Genomic DNA, 15906 nt, shown 5'->3' with positions numbered 1-15906 from the left:
TACCTGTTTAGCTCTGTGTGTGTGTGTGTGTGTGTTTGCAGTGTATGGTTTCTCCATCATGAAAGCTGCATTACCCAAACTGTAATCATTACTGCTTTCTTCTGAAAAGCTGTCTGTGCTGCACAAAGTTATTGCTGGGATATCTTGGATATGACGATTGATAAACATGTTGTTAATACCAAATCAGACCCATAGCTATTCAGCACATTACAGGAGGGATTGTGATTCTTAAATATGAATTTCCTTGCCTTTGATTAAATGCTTCATATCCATCTTAGTTTTCTGAGTGCTCAGTAGTCATATCTCTGCTAGACTTTTAAAGCTCTTTCTATTTGACACCAAATCTCTTACTGTACATTATGAAATGAATTTCCATGGAGCAGTGGTATATCCGTGAAGCTGCTCCCCAAAGCCCCTGAACCAAACTGATCAACTCCACAGTAAAATTCTATTTGAGGAAGACTTCAGATTGCATTTCACTTTCTAGCACAAGTACCCAAAGACTGGAAAATATGACAAGAATCTTGCAAAACATCCAGGTACAAATTTAAAAGACTACTTTTCTCATAAGAAGAACCAGTTTATTCTCTGGTCTTAAATCCTGGCAATAGTTTTGTAATGTTAGTTGATCAAACCGTTGCTAGCTGTGGGATTCTGTTAAGAGATATGATTTCTCCCCTAAATCCACCTTGACTGAGGTCCCAAATGACCAGAAGCCTGAGGCCTGAAAGGAGAAGATATTCCAGAGCAAGATGCTGTTGAACCAGATGAATGGAGTGAGAACGTTCCTGCAAAGATCCTAGATGATGTTGTCATAATAAGAGTATTAGCTGGATTAGCTAGATGATGAACCAGAACACATAGCTGACTCCAGTGCTGAAATAGGGGTGATGGATAGAAATATTTCCAGGCCAAGATGAATCTTTGCTGGGCTTTCAGCTTTTGTATCTTTCTAAATCCTTTGGAGAAGTCCAGAATTGTAGATTACAGTTTTCAAAGATTCCTTCAGACACAGGTCACTGGGGCTGACTGTAAGGTTGGCACTATGAGTTAACTTATATTTGGTCTCTTTAAAAGAGGGGAGAGGTAGCTGGCAGAAGTTGGCTAAGTAGATAAAGTTACTGTTGAACAGAAGCTTATTTGGAGTCAGCAGAACCTGTAGGTTGAATTTTAAATATATGTTCGTTGATTTGTGTACTACAAGCACTATTTATCACTGTGTCTATAGAGTACTTTTTACAGCATGAAGATATTTGTTAATTCTTGTTCTTTATAGAACTAGTGTATAATTTTGGGGTTATTTTAAAAATTTATTTTGAATGGTATTTAAAATATGTCTTTTTCAATATATACCACATGTACTGTTTACAGCATTTTCATAGTTATTTTACAACTTTGTTACCAGCTCCCAAACATAGTACTTTCATTCCTGTAATTGCTTCATCAACTTCACATTTTTTGCCTGTCTTATTTTTGTCATAGACGAGATCCCAAGAGAGATGTGACAGAGTATAAATTAATTCTGATGATGTTTTGTTTTATATGATTTTTAAAAGGTGTCCTTGGAAAGCCCTTCTAAAACAAATTTGATACTAATTTTTTCATAAAACTGGTCTTGTCTCACTATCTAGTCTCACATAAAGATATATCAATATAGTCTAACAGTAAGTCCTTGCTGTCAGTTGCAGTGTGTTTCAGGAGATTTGAATTTATTCCGTTCCTTTCTGTATCATATACGGGACAGAGCACTTGGGACCAGATGGTGTCATACAATTTGTGAGTTGACTGAAATGCTCTGAACAAACCTGGTGATTTCTTGGGGCCACCAAAGGAGGCAGCAGAACTCCTGGCAGTGCAGAAGGTGGTCTTATGACCTTCCTGTAGTCACCAGCCCATGACACCACATGCTGCTTCCCTGATCATGAGCCCCAGAAGGCTGATAGACTCTGTGAGTTGCAGCAAAGGGGCAAGCAGGTGGTGTACCTTGGTAGCTCCCAAGCAACAGTTACTCCTTGACTACATGGGCTACTTGGAAGTCCAGGCATAATTCCTGGAAATGGGTTTCAATATTTTTCTGCAGGTGGAAAGGGAGGGAGCTGCCTCTGTTCTTTCCAAAATTTCCATCTTGAATTTTCTAACACTTCAGTTCTGAAAAAAAAAAAAAAAAAAAAAAAAAAAAAGATAAAATTTTATATGAAAGCTGCATTCTGTTTTGTGCACAGCTTCTGTTTACAACAGTTATCTTCAATAATGCTGACTGAAAAACAGATGTCATGTTTCAATACATGAACGAAAATAGCAAGACCTGAACAGAAGCTGTTATATGACCAAAGTGGTATCCAGAGTCTTAATGAAAACTGTGGTCCAGGATTGGTGGTTATTTGCAGCTCTGACAGTCTGTCCATCTGCGAAAGGAAGCAAGGCAAAAGCCAACAGTCCTGGAGAAAAGTACTGGTCCATTACCTCAGGCAGAGTTTCACATCTTTAGGGAGTTCACTGAGAGGGCACATCAGTGGTCTGTCTACTCTGTTCATGGATGCAGAACTTGAAGGTCATGCTCTATAAATACAATAATGTATTGATTTCATATTAACTGAATTTGCTTCCAGGTAGAAATAACTTGTAGCCCCCATTACTGGATAACTTTGTCAGTCCAAGAGACTCTAAAACATCAGTTCCAGGAGCAACGAAGGCCTCAGGTAGAGCAAGGTGGACATTTCTGTGATAGTGTTGTGCAAAAAGATGGACATCTTTGTGTTTTGACCTTGTAGAACTAAAAACTTACTTTAATTACTGATGAGACTCTGTGCTCATTGTAAACCTCATCTGTACTGCTGATTAAACAAGGGCCAAGGAGCAGCACCTGGCCCCGAGAGTATGTGACATTGACTGACGTCTGTCTACACTGCTTAGCCCTAGCCCCTCTAAAGCAGGTTTGTTTTGAAGAGAGCTATCTAGAGTAGTACAAAACTGATCTAGAGATCAAGTTAGAAAGTGTTGTGGAACATCACGGTGGAGTGCTCAACACACTCCCTGGCGCTCTCCCATTTAGCAGTAGAAATAAGCCCAGAGGATGCATATTTATTGAGAGAAACCTAGCTAGTCAAACTCAGTTTCACTGAGACAGCTCAGACCTGATAAAAAACTGAGTGCTGTTTTGTGGGAGGCTATGAAACCAGTAGTTCATTGTTGAGGGCAGGAGGGAGCAGCATAGGTATCTCTCCTGAGTCCACTTTTGTTCAATGGTTCCATTAGTGACCTGGATAATGAAATAGCGAGAATGCCTATTAAATTTACAGGAGATACAAGGCTGGGAGGGATTGCAAGTACACTGGAGACAGAACTAGAGCTCAGACAGGCCTTGATGAACTGGGAAATTGGTCTGGAGAAAGATAAAATTTAGTATGGGTAACTGTAAGAAAATGGGTACTATGAATAACCAACAACAAAAGTACTGGGTAGAAAGCAATTGGCTAGATTCTTCAGAAGAGGATTTTGAGGTTATTGTGCATCCCAAGATGAACATTAGCTACTTTTATAATCCTGTTGTGAAAAGCCAAATGTCATACCTTGGTGTTGTTGAATACAGGTTTGAAAACTGTATTTGAGAAGGCTATGGGCATTGTTAGAGAATCCAAAGGGTAACAGCAGATAATATTAGAGAAACTGTTGGAGAAAATGTGATTTCTGGACGATGTTGAAAGCGTCAGGGTTATTAAGTTGTAAAAAGATAAGGGTACTGGTGGGGAAAGGAATGATAAAAATTCATGTAGTCTAAAGACTGTGCAAAGATGAAGGTAATAATCTATTCTCTGTGTTCCTAATAGACTGGAAAAGAAGCTATGGACTTAAGCTGCAGCAGGAAACTCAAGCTAGATTTCAAGAAAACTTTCTAATAGTTAGATTAGTTAAGCAGTGGAACAGGTCTTGCAGCCTAGGGAGTTGCAAAGTCTCCATTTATTGTAAGTCTTCAAAATAAGGTTGGAGAAACATCTGTCTGAAATTGTGCAGATATAGATGAACCTGGTTTACAGGAATAGACTTGAGTGAACTTCACGGTCTTTCCAGCCCTGTTCTTAGATGTTGCTATGGCCATATTTTATACCTAAATTCATAGTGAAAACACACATACCAATCTAGGTAGTGTATATATATACATATTTATTTAATTTTCAAGATGAGTCAACCAATATACAGGTAGCCAACTTGTATACGCTCTTACTTCACAACACACACCACAAACCTGGGGTGTTTCTTGCTTTTCACTCTCGTCCTTAAAGTCTCCATATGGTTTTCTCATTTAACCTCTAAGTTTCCTGCAACTTGCAGAGAATGAGGAGATAGAGATCTTCAGTGCACCTTTCTTATATCAGAAGTTGTGTAGATGCAGTTGTAGGCAAGGTGCAGGTTTGCTTTGACTGAATAATCTTCCAGTCCACAGTAAATGCTACCTCTTGCCTTACCTCCCTGCTTGGGAAACTCCCCAATTGCTTGAAAAACTGTTACAAACCTATTTTTCTTCTAAAGCACCTTTTTGAAGTTTTCCCAGGCTGAGTTAAAAAACAACAAACAAACAAACCAACCAAAAATTCAGCCAAAGAGTTCAGAGTTTATGCACATTACCTATCTAAATGCTTTCTAAAGGAGCCAGAAATGCCAGGAGATGGCATACTGCTTCAAAGTGTACAAAGCAATGTACACCAATAGAACTGGAGTTGCATCTGAGGAAAATTATGCTCCCTGCAGTGGCTGTTGCTCAGCATCTCTTGTTATTGCCTGATTTGGGAAGTAGATTGACTGCACCCTGATAAAGACCTTTGATTTCATTTTATTCCTCACAGCCCTTGCTGACTTTTTAGAGACTTGGCCCTGTCTGTGCTTCTTAGACAATGAGCTAAAGACCAAAGAAAAATTAACCCATCATCTATAAGCTGAATGAAAAAAGCAGTTAGAGAAAAAAAATCCCTTGAGCAAGCATGCTACTGCTTTTGGGATAAAACCGCAGTATATGTTTCATACTGGAACGTGCAAAGACCAATATGTGACAAGGTGACAGACCTTTAAAATATTTCTTATTTCAACTGTTTAATCTTCTCTTTGCTGATAAAGCTTCCTTTTTTTTTCAAGTGTAATGAAAGTCTCTGGCATGTTAGTCTAATTGAAATGACAGGCAAAAGTTAAAAGTAAAATCAATTCTTTGCCACTGGAGCACCCCCAAGTATTTATAAAGGAATGCTAGCTGAGGAAACAGGTATATGTTAACTAGTTAGAAACCAAAATATTTTGCTATAGCAGTTTGTTTTAAGAAAATAAGAATCATTAATGTAGTGAAGATATGTTTACCAGATTCAATTAATAAATTAATTCCATGAATAATGGAATTTATATTTAGAATAGCTCCAGTTGCAAATATGCAAATGATGCTGGTTTTCTGTGGGTGAAAGAATGGAATTGAAGACAAGGCATTTTAAAAGGCATCAGAGAAACTATTTCTGTGATTATTCCATCTTTGGAGTTCCAGGGAGAGAGAGCTCCTCTGTTCTGAGACAATTTTGCCTGCTCTTCTAGAGGATCACATTGCAACCAGAGGAATTTTGGAGGATTGTTTGTTTTTTTAGTTTTGTCTTTAACTTTGGTTCTCAGAGCAGGAGTGCTTAGTGCCAGTGATATATCTTCAAGGCTGAGGTTTTCCTTTTCTGCATAGCTTCTCATCTTATCCCAAACCATAAAATCTCAAACCAGATTTCTCTGATCTCTGTTTAGCAATTGTATACAGGGCGTATGTCTGTCTGACTGTTCCGATCTCTGCTATTGCAGAAGGGAGCAGAGCAGTGAGGTGCTTCAAGCAGGAAATCTGCAGTATTAGGAGTGGCTTCCAAAGGCAGCCATATGTCCCTTTCATAAGCCATGAGAGTCATGGAGAAAACAGTGTAAGTTTAGCTGGACTGATGCTTGCTGGAATGAAAGTTTAGCAATAAGGAAATCTGCAATGGTTAGCTGTATCCACGTCCCATGTTAGTAGGTGGTTTAAAAGTAGCTTGTGCTAGATAGCTGCATTAATGAGTGGAGCCTAAATGCCAGAGACAGCCTAGCCTGTTTGACTTTAAAATTAACCCTAGGAAATGCTGCCTCATGAATATTACAATTCAGCCTTCTGTGCCATGATCAATACCTTAATTTTTATGTATGACCTCACAAAGATCCAGCCTGTCAAGCTACGGGCATTTGTCCAATATTCTTGTGTAAATGTCAAGACAGATGGTTCTCAAAACCTGCTGTAATATTTCACGTAATAATAGAAGTGTCTGCCTGCACCGACCTCTTCATATCAGAGTGGAAACCCAGGCAAGCGCTTGCTAAATGGGACAAACTGAGTTGGCATTTTGACAGGAGCAATGAGATTGGCTAGAAAGTACAGCAAGGTCCCCATTTGGGCTTGTGTTGAGCCTAGATAATTGTTAGCTGGACCAGAGAAGTCCGCCCAGAAAAGTTAGTCTCCGTGGAGGCAACAGAATGTATTCTTGTAGAAGCAAATAGAAGCACACATCAGTATAAAAGCCAGGGGGGTAAGTATTTTGGTTAATCAAAGTTAAGTATTTTAGTTAACAGGTACATTCAGATGCCTTCAGCACAGATAACTAACTGTACCTGGGCTAGTTATATGGAGACTTCTATAGTTGGTGGGGAAATGTAGGTATGTCAAGGGCATGATTCATCCCACTGCACTGCAATGTATGTGTCTCAAATAGGCCAGAAGTTACCTTTCCTTTACATTGTCTCTGAAGGGAGTCAAAGTGATTGGCTTAGATGCAGATGTCTTCACTCTAGATTTCAAAAGTGAGATGAGATGAACTCCCCTCTTATCCTGGCTGTAGGACGTTCCAGCTCAAGAATAGAGAAATGCAATGACCCATTTAGTAGCTGAAACTGGCTACCAGTTCACACTGGAGAAGTGTTTAATGATATCTCAGAAACATCCCTTATTTATCTGGAATTCACTTTGAAGGACCACATATTCCAGTGCTTTCAGGTCAACCTGCCTTTTGAAATGCTAATCAGATTAAATTGGCCTTTACCACCAGCAGATATTTGTATATCAAAGAGATTCCTTGCACGCTTTCTGTCAGTCTGAATCAAGTTTAGATTACACTGATGCATTATTTTTAATGCTGATTCCTAGTAAAATCTTCTTTTCTACGTCATTAATGTTCTAATTAGTTTTAGCCTAGCGTTAGTTAGCCATTACCATGCTCAGTATTGCACAGGGAAGTGAGTATTATTCATTCTAATGGTTCATTACCCCTCTACTTTTACGTACAAGAATGACAAAACCCATGTCAGAAATAAAACTGGCTGTACTGAGCATTGTAATACTGTTCAGGGCTGACGAGGTTTCCCTTCTCCTCCACTAAGGAGTTGAGCTTCCTGTGGAGGATGTGATGAGGTGCACAGAGCCCATGTCCACTGGAGGAATCTATATATTCCTCCACACCTTTCCTCGCACAGTTCACTTCAAGCAGACAGCAGAACATCTCACCGATAAGCGAGTACTGCATAGCAGCCGGTCGGCTTCGCTGCAGCCCACAGCCAAAGCACTTGAGTGACAGTGCAAGAATAGACTGAACTGGCATTTCTTCCAGCACTTCTTCTTCCCAGCTAATGCAGCTAAATAGATGAGATGACCTTCTGCTGGGAATCTTTGAATGGAAGTAATTTTGTGATTAAACAAAACTAGGCTAGGGGGAAATTTGAACAGTCTGTTATGGAATACAGTTTTATTTCTTGATTCACTCCATTACTGAAGGAATAAGCCACCAAACCCAGGGATAAGGAACACCAGCACAATGGTTCCACATAACCAGGCATATCTTGAGTAGAAAACTCCAGATTTCATAGCAGATGCAGGACTGAATCCTCTGTTGAGAAAGTTTTCTGTAAAATGAAATTATTTATCAGAACTATTGATAGTAAAAATTTGTCAAATATGTTCACTTAAATTGTTTATCCAACCCTGTAAAAATAAACGTAGAAGTCATAATCTGAATAAAACCAATTTGTAAACAAGATATAGGCCCAAATTCACTGAATACAAATTGATTGCAATAAGCTATTGTGTCTGCTCTGTTTATTGCCATCTGCTTGGAGCAATTGTTACTCGAAGTACCCTGAAGTAAGAGGCTTTGTAGCACTCAGCTTAGCAGACTTTGTCCAAATACTGTTTATTTTAGTCTGGAAACATTTGTCTCTCCCACCACAGGTAATCAGCGAGTTTGAAGCCTCTCCCGACTCATTTTCCTACAGAATTCCCAACCTGAGCCGGAATCGCCAGTACAGTGTCTGGGTGGTAGCAGTGACTGCTGCGGGAAGAGGCAACAGCAGCGAGATTATCACTGTGGAACCACTAGCTAAAGGTACAGTGACAGCACTTTTTAAAGCAATCCAGACCTTTACAATGCTAATTACTGTTATAATGGTCACGTGGTTTCTTTATGCCTCATTGCTTACTGAGAGTGGGATTTATCAGAATAACTTCAGTTCTCTCCAAAAGTTAGATGACAACTCTCAGATAATTGCCCAAGCTTTTGCTGTAGTCAGCAGAGAGAGAAAGACGTGCTCCTCTAGAGGGTAATTCGTCCCACCTACCTTAGAAGAACATAACTTGCTTTTTGGAGCAATTTCTATCTTCTTTTGTTGGGTACAGAGAGTTTGCAGATGATCCCCATCCCCTTCTGAATGTGTCTCTCTTTGTTCTTGCCATGCAACTTCTTTATCATTGCTCTCCTTATTAATATCTCTTGTGTACTATCTTCTGTATAAAATGGTCTGATTAAAATATCTAAACTCTGAACAATTGTTCTCAACTTGCATTAGCTTTGAAGTTTGCTGCTTCTATTTCAGATATGAAGAAGGGATAATGTGCCTCCAATCTTGCATATTTTTTTCCAGCTGTATTAGTTGTTCCATTAAAAATGCTTGGGGCCATGAATTCTGCCTTACCTGTACTGTGGAATGTGATGCTCACAACACTAGAGCACCATAGCTTGGAGATAGAGACCTAATATTTTAGACAGCCAAGTGAGAAGAGTCCCATCAGTACTCAATCTCTACATGGGGTATTCAGACTGATTTCACCCCCACCTCCACCTCAAATTGGTAACATCAAAGCACGTGCCAGTATGAACAGTGTATTGCACAGGTTCCTAGAGTTGCAAAGTTAGGTGCATTTAATTGCAGTTTTTCAAGCCTGCTAATTCTTCAGTCATGTGGCTAATGATGTAGTAATGTAAAATAAAGTGTCTAGGGCTTTATGAGGACAGATATTTTCTAAAAAAGCTTTGCAGGACTTCAGCCAAATGACACCATGAAAGCAGTTTCTACATGGAAGAGCATATACCATCACCATAGGGAAGCTTGCTGTTCCTTCTTATGTCAGTGGTAGATAACCAGTTTGATGGTGGTAGATTAACTATCAGAGCGATTGTCATGGATGGCAGTGATGATATTTGGAGGGTACTATTTCAACACATGACATAGCTTCCCAATACACAAAAGTTGCAAACAGGGTTCCTCAGGCTTGTGACAGTAATTTTCATGTCTTTCTTTGCCCCTTCTCTAAATTAAAGTTTTTATCATATGGGATGGATATTTTTCAACATTGCTGTGAGAAGCCTATAGTGACTACTGAGTTACTACTGTAGATCACAATGGAAGATTTATCAGTGTAAATATGGGGAGGGTCTAGCAAGGCAAAGAGGCCTGAGTCAGAACAAGCAGGGAAATGCCTGCTCCCCATACCATTGCTTACAGTTTTTTTCTGCCAACTGAGAAAACTCACTTTCACTTTCTGCTTCTTTCTGGCATTTTTTGTAGTCTTTCAGAAGACCCTTTCTCTTAGTAGCTACATGGTGTTAGTGGAGTGACCTGAAGGATGTCTGAAAGGCTATGAAAAGTCTGAAGGATCTGAAAAATCAGGAGCTTTTCCATTGGTGAATTTCTTGTAGGATAACTGCATACTGCATTATAAACATCACTGAGACCAAAGCTGAGATCTTAAACGGTGAATGAGTGTAAAGGACATCTGTGAAGGAAGATCGTGAAAAAACACCTCAGGGAACCAGGGCAAAGGTTTCAGTGTGCTTCCCCTTTTAGGGCAGCTGTTACCTGTGTGTAGTGAATGTGTGGCGATGAAAAGGAAAAAAGGAAACAAAAATAGGCATAAAAATAGATGCTCAAATAAGAGCAAAACCAATTAGACAACAACATGATGCAATACTAATAGATTGAGGATTCAGGCAAACCCAGGAGCATGCAGATGCCGCTGCACATAATGCACTAGAAATTCTCTTCCTCTATGTCCCAGACATTTAAAAAAGAGGGAAGTATGCAGGCAAGATGAATACAGAACAATGCAGAGTTTGCAGGTACCAAGATTTATAACCTCTAGTTGTGAGGAAATGTAGTATGCAATTGCTCTTGGTTTGCCAAAAATAGAGAAGCTACAAATTGACCCACATGTACATAAACTGAACAAGCTTACTGGAAACTGGAATTAATTCTGCTCTTCCAAAGCTTATTTAACATGATTCATGATGACAAATAAATGAGCTTAAAAATAGCTTGTATGAAAAAAGAAGACTTTAAGGAAAAATGATTAATTGCTTCAATAGACAAATCAGTATGAACAAGACTTTATTTTGAAGGATGGTAGGATGCATCCAATGTTAGAGCTAGTAATGATACTCCAATATAAAGTCTGCATTAGATGATGCTCAGGACAAGCATCTCTTACACGTACTTAGGATTGAAAAAGTGATAAATAATCCATTAGTGGAGGTTGTGAGGGACACTAGGAATACTGATAGGTAGCAATTTTATGAACTTCGGATGTAGCCAGGTAAGAAATTATTGTATCATGTACAAGATTTCCTGTATGAATGCATCACTGGGCCTTTTAGAGAGCTGGGAGAATGTGGTGATCAGTGATAAGAGCAGTGGACACACAATGAAGAAGGATGAGTAGAGCTAATACCCTTGAATACCTCTCTCACCCCCCAGTACGTCTGAAGCAAGTAACATATCACAGGGTTAGGAGCAGTTATGGTCTGATTTTGCCACAAATCCCCAGTGCAAGAACATCCTATGGGTCATTATTGTGACATTGTTTGCTTCCTTCTTTTCTCCACTTCTTTCACAGTAGCTGTCCAAGTAATGATACCATCATGACAGCTAATGAGAGTTAACTTTGAATTGAATTATGTCAACTTAATTATAAACCCTTTAAGAACCCCTTTGAGAACAATGAGAATGTCTAGATGGGGGGTTGATGTGAAATGGATAGTCCAATTTAAATGAAAGCTTAATTCAAGTTAACATTTCTTTCTTTAGTGTCTCCGTTTCTCAGAACAGATTGCTGTTCTCTGTAATTAACTGACAAAAATAAACAAAAAAACCCAACAAACAGAAACTAATCATGGCAATGAAAGTTCAGCCTCTATGTAAGCAGGCTATGTCCCCATCTCTCAAATTATGCTTCATTGCTGACTTGAAAATTGTGGATTTTGCCTATGAAATATATCTAAAAGACAGCAAATCTTGCATGCACCTGGTTCCTCTTATTTCCTGTCCATGACTGATGAGAATGGCATTTGCCAGCAACATGACAATAACAGCTCTAGACCCATGGCAATCTGATCCTCTGGGGATAACTCTCTGACTTCAATGTTGAGTTTACCCTGTTCTTGTAGACTACCTGAGCATTGATGTTGAATAGATTTGCCGCCTAGTCTACGTTACTTTGTGTGTTTAATGTTTTTAAACAACATGTGGGGCTTATATGACAGTACACACACTCCATTGATCTGTTTCTTTAATAGTTCATCATACTGGAATACACAGGATATTCTTCTGTGAGAAAGTAAATGAAAGAAGCTCCTGACCCAACGTATTCACTGATGGTCCTTGTATTTGGATTAAGCTGAGCAGCAGTGAACTATCATAGCTCTTGTTCAGTTTCCCTACACAGTTTGCTTTTAAAATTCAGTTGTGTCCTCTAGAGGAAAAAAAAAAAAAAGTGTTACGGCCTCTTGCAAAGAATTTCTGCCCGTTTCTTTTCCTATGACAGTAAGTATAGGTAATAAGAGTCATAATTTAAACAAACAAACATGCAGAAAACTGTATTAGCATAAGACAGTGCACTGTTCTGTGAAGGCACCTCTTTATCTTCAATTAATGATTCGGTAATTTGCAAAAAATAGGAACAGACTCAGTCCTAATCCAGTGCCACGCCCTGTAATATAAGACAGGTGGGTAGTTGGTGAGCATGTGGGTAGCTTCAATAACAAAGAGGTGAACGCTGCAACTGAATAGCCCACGTGCTGCGTAAAGCTCCCTTGTTTCACAAGTGAGAGGTCGGTGAGATTTAAGGAATTTTAACCTTATGAATGCCTGTTACCATTTCAAACCTATTGCTTTCAGATGAATTTCACTAGACATCTATTTTGTTTCTAGTTTTCTTTTGTTTGTGTACCTGTTAGCAGTCTTAGAACATTACTAAAAGTTAAGCTATAAAGGAAATTGGAGTTAAGAATTTTCATGCTGTTTTACCTTCTCTTTTAAAAGCACTCAGATCATGAAAGGAATAAGATAGTCCATAGAAAGCTGTGGGTACTTGCACAAAAATAGTGCAGCATGCTTTTGTAATGTGCACTTCTGAGTTGTGATCTGTGATCTTACTACTGGCTTAGGCTTCTGTGAGGTTTGTGTTGCTTCCACACATCACTGTAAAATGGGACACACAGAATATTGAAAACCAGGAGCTACAACATAAGTCCTTTTCAAGAAACACTGGAGAGGTGGGAAAGCCAGGGAGAAGAAGATTAATAGTTCATTTTAAATGAGTTTTGAGGCTTCATGTTACAGAGGGAATGTTGCATGGAACAGGAATTTGAGTTTCTAACCACCATTGCTCAGAATGCACTGCAGCTACTATGAGCAGTCCAGATGCTTATGGGTGTGTTGCAGATAGTCACACCTGACAGCATCTCCTGCATCTTTTTTAAGATGGCACGAGTACTGTTAGATATCTCCTGCAATGAAAACCTGGAACCACTGAAGACAAGTGAGCCTTGTAACACTGTGTTGCATTTAAGGTGATGAATTCATTTGGTAAGAGATGACTTGCGTTCTAGTCAGTCCTCATTGATTAGAGGGACTAGGGGCGGCTGGACTTATCTCTTAATAGGTATGCCAATTAGGGCCGTAACTACAGGTCTGACCCAGATGCACGAACAGCCCATATGCTGTAGGTCCGGTTGCATTCAAGAGAAGCAGTCAGATTCATGAATAGTACGGTTTATTTTTATGCAACATCTACAGGTTCTTTGAGATTGCCTATGATAAATGCACAAACTGCAGGTTGGCTATATAGCACTACACAAAAGGAAAATGATTGCAATCACACACACTTATTTCCCGGGTAATCACTCAACATAGCCGAGGGCTCAAATTTTATCAAAAGGCATCTCTTCTGGGGGGGGGGAGGGAGGGGGGCGAGGAGCACAAACCCTGTCCCTCTGATTTGGTGTCAGATTATCATCCCTCCGAGTTAGACACAAACTCGGGGTAGTATTTATCTTAGTATGTATATGTAAGTGGGTGGGACTGTAGTCAAGCCATTATCTTTTGAGTAACGACACAGTACATTCCTTGGTGCGAGGGATACAGCTGGTTTTTGTGGGAAAAAGAGGGACGATGAGAAACAAGGCCGGCTGGCCACTGCAAAAATCCTTGAGATAAGCGAAAGAATGGGACCACGCAGCCTACACTTCGCTTCGCATTCCTCCTTGGCACCACGACAAACACAAATCACTGGACCTCCATCCCATCCTGTGCTTGCTCTGGGCACCCTGTGTCAAGGAAATGTGTGTTTTACAGATTTCGCACTGTTTTGCTTTTCTCACGCTTCCAACACTTAACACACTGACTTCAGTGGAGTCAGCATTTCACACCATGTCTCTGGGTAGATTGAGCATTTTTCTGTTTCAGTTAGCTTGGTCAATTAGCCCATGGCTTGTGGCAGTATAGGCCGATGTAAATCTTTTCTAGAAGATATGGCCTTAGGAGTGTCACTGTGGAAAACAAGGCTGTATCATGAGACTTACTGACTGACCAGTGTCTTTGCACCATTCTGGTGTACCACCTCCTCAGGGCAGCACTCGCTGCAGCACCCTCCTGCCGGGACGAACCATCAGAGCTGCCAGAAGGAGGGAGCCAGGGGTCTTCAGCTGCTGTTTAGCCAGGACGAGACATGTCGATGTTTGGCTGTTAGGAAAGTAATGTCCCATTTCCTAACCTTGACTTTGTCCATTACCCTAAATCTTTAAAGAGACACTTCTTGTATTTTCAGTTAAAATTTTGACCAGAGAAAAATTTCTTAAGAAGCTTAGTCTTCAACAATGCTTGAAGAGAACATAGGCAACACAGTCCAAACTGATCACATAATCTATGAAATCTCTTCTTGTTATGAATATCTCACGCCCCACTGCAGCCTACCCAGGTGATTTCCCTTAACTCTTCAAGGCCTCTTCTTTTGTGTATGATTTTTTTTTGAGATGAACTGTCCCAGTTTTTATTTGATGTTGGTTTTCATATTCATGTTTTTCTAATTGGTGCAAAATGGATTATTAAGTAAAATTTCTGATCAGTGTGCATGACTGAAGTCAGGATTAAAAATACCAGTATTTCATGTATCTGTATTCACTATGTGCCTTTGAAATGTATATTTAGAGGCCAACAAGAAGTCTATTTCTATCAAGGGTCATTTTTTGAGTAATAACATACAATGAAGCTCTAACACAACCCTAGTGTTCCTGTATATTATAAACAAACTACAGGAGTGATATTTTTGTTGATATATTTAGATGATATGAGAGCTGACACAAATTAAACTGACTTAAGAGTTTTTTCATATTTGTGGACTTCAGATAGACCCTGCAATGTACTAACATGTACATACATGAAGGTTTATTTTGCTTAATACCATAGCTGTTTAACATCATTTTCATCCATAATTTCTACTATGAAATATATAAAAATCAGTAAAAACTATCAATAACTGGTTTTGCTCTTTTCTTCCTCAAGGACTCTTCCAGTCCTCTGCCTCATCTCTCTTTTAGTTACTTGTCTTCCAGATACTAAAACTAGAATATTTGTGCTTGAATAAATAGCTGATATTATGAGTTAAAAGGAATTAGTTTCCTAAAACCACAGCTTGAAACAGATTGGTTTAGTTTTCCACATTTAATTCCAGATGTCTATGTTTCCCTTGCAAGAGCTATATGAATTAACACCTAATATCAGTCTTTCTTGCTCTGTTTTGCTCAGCTCCTGCCAGGATTTTGACATTCAGCGGCACAGTGACAACTCCCTGGATGAAGGACATTGTCCTCCCTTGCAAAGCTGTGGGAGACCCAGCTCCAACAGTCAAATGGATGAAGGATAGGTAACCAGCAACTAAATGTATAGCTCAAATAAAGCCCAGTTGCTTAAAATCCTCAGGGTTGCAATGTGGGTGATCCTGGATGACTATGTCAGGAAGAAGAACTGTTTGTAGGAACTGCACATAGTCACAGTAGACGAGGAGTTAGAAATTCCTTGAACTAAAAATAATTGGCTGTGGTGATTAGAAGGTATAGAAAGGGAGGGAAAGGTAAACATTCAAAATGTAAAACCTAGGAGTTTTCTGGTTTAACTTCAGGTGCACCAATTAGTTTTAGTCTGAGAAAGCAAAATGTCTGATGCATTGAGTCATGCTGTGGAGTACAGTGTACATGTCTTGCACATTACTTGCTTTCCATTATTCTGTTTTGATCTTTAGTATCACAGTATGACAAAGTCACTTGGAAACAC

The 15906-nt window shown here is 39.4% G+C and overlaps 1 protein-coding gene across 2 annotated transcripts in view; it reads left to right on the top strand.

Annotated features, from left to right (window-relative positions):
* Positions 1 to 15906, top strand: part of DSCAM (DS cell adhesion molecule) — a 476473-nt gene that overhangs the window by 401154 nt on the left and 59413 nt on the right. For both annotated transcript variants that reach the window (XR_012627493.1, XM_074858375.1), the window contains exons 21-22: positions 8258 to 8411; positions 15382 to 15499. Coding sequence is in view for 1 of the 2 variants with exons in the window: in XM_074858375.1 (XP_074714476.1) it covers positions 8258 to 8411; positions 15382 to 15499 (272 nt within the window). In the remaining variant the exon portion in view is untranslated. The remainder of the gene's footprint in view (positions 1 to 8257; positions 8412 to 15381; positions 15500 to 15906) is intronic.

The sequence above is a fragment of the Strix uralensis genome, chromosome 2 (genome assembly GCF_047716275.1).
Source record: "Strix uralensis isolate ZFMK-TIS-50842 chromosome 2, bStrUra1, whole genome shotgun sequence".
Lineage (NCBI taxonomy): Eukaryota > Metazoa > Chordata > Aves > Strigiformes > Strigidae > Strix > Strix uralensis.
This window is presented reverse-complemented; position numbering and strand designations above follow the sequence as displayed.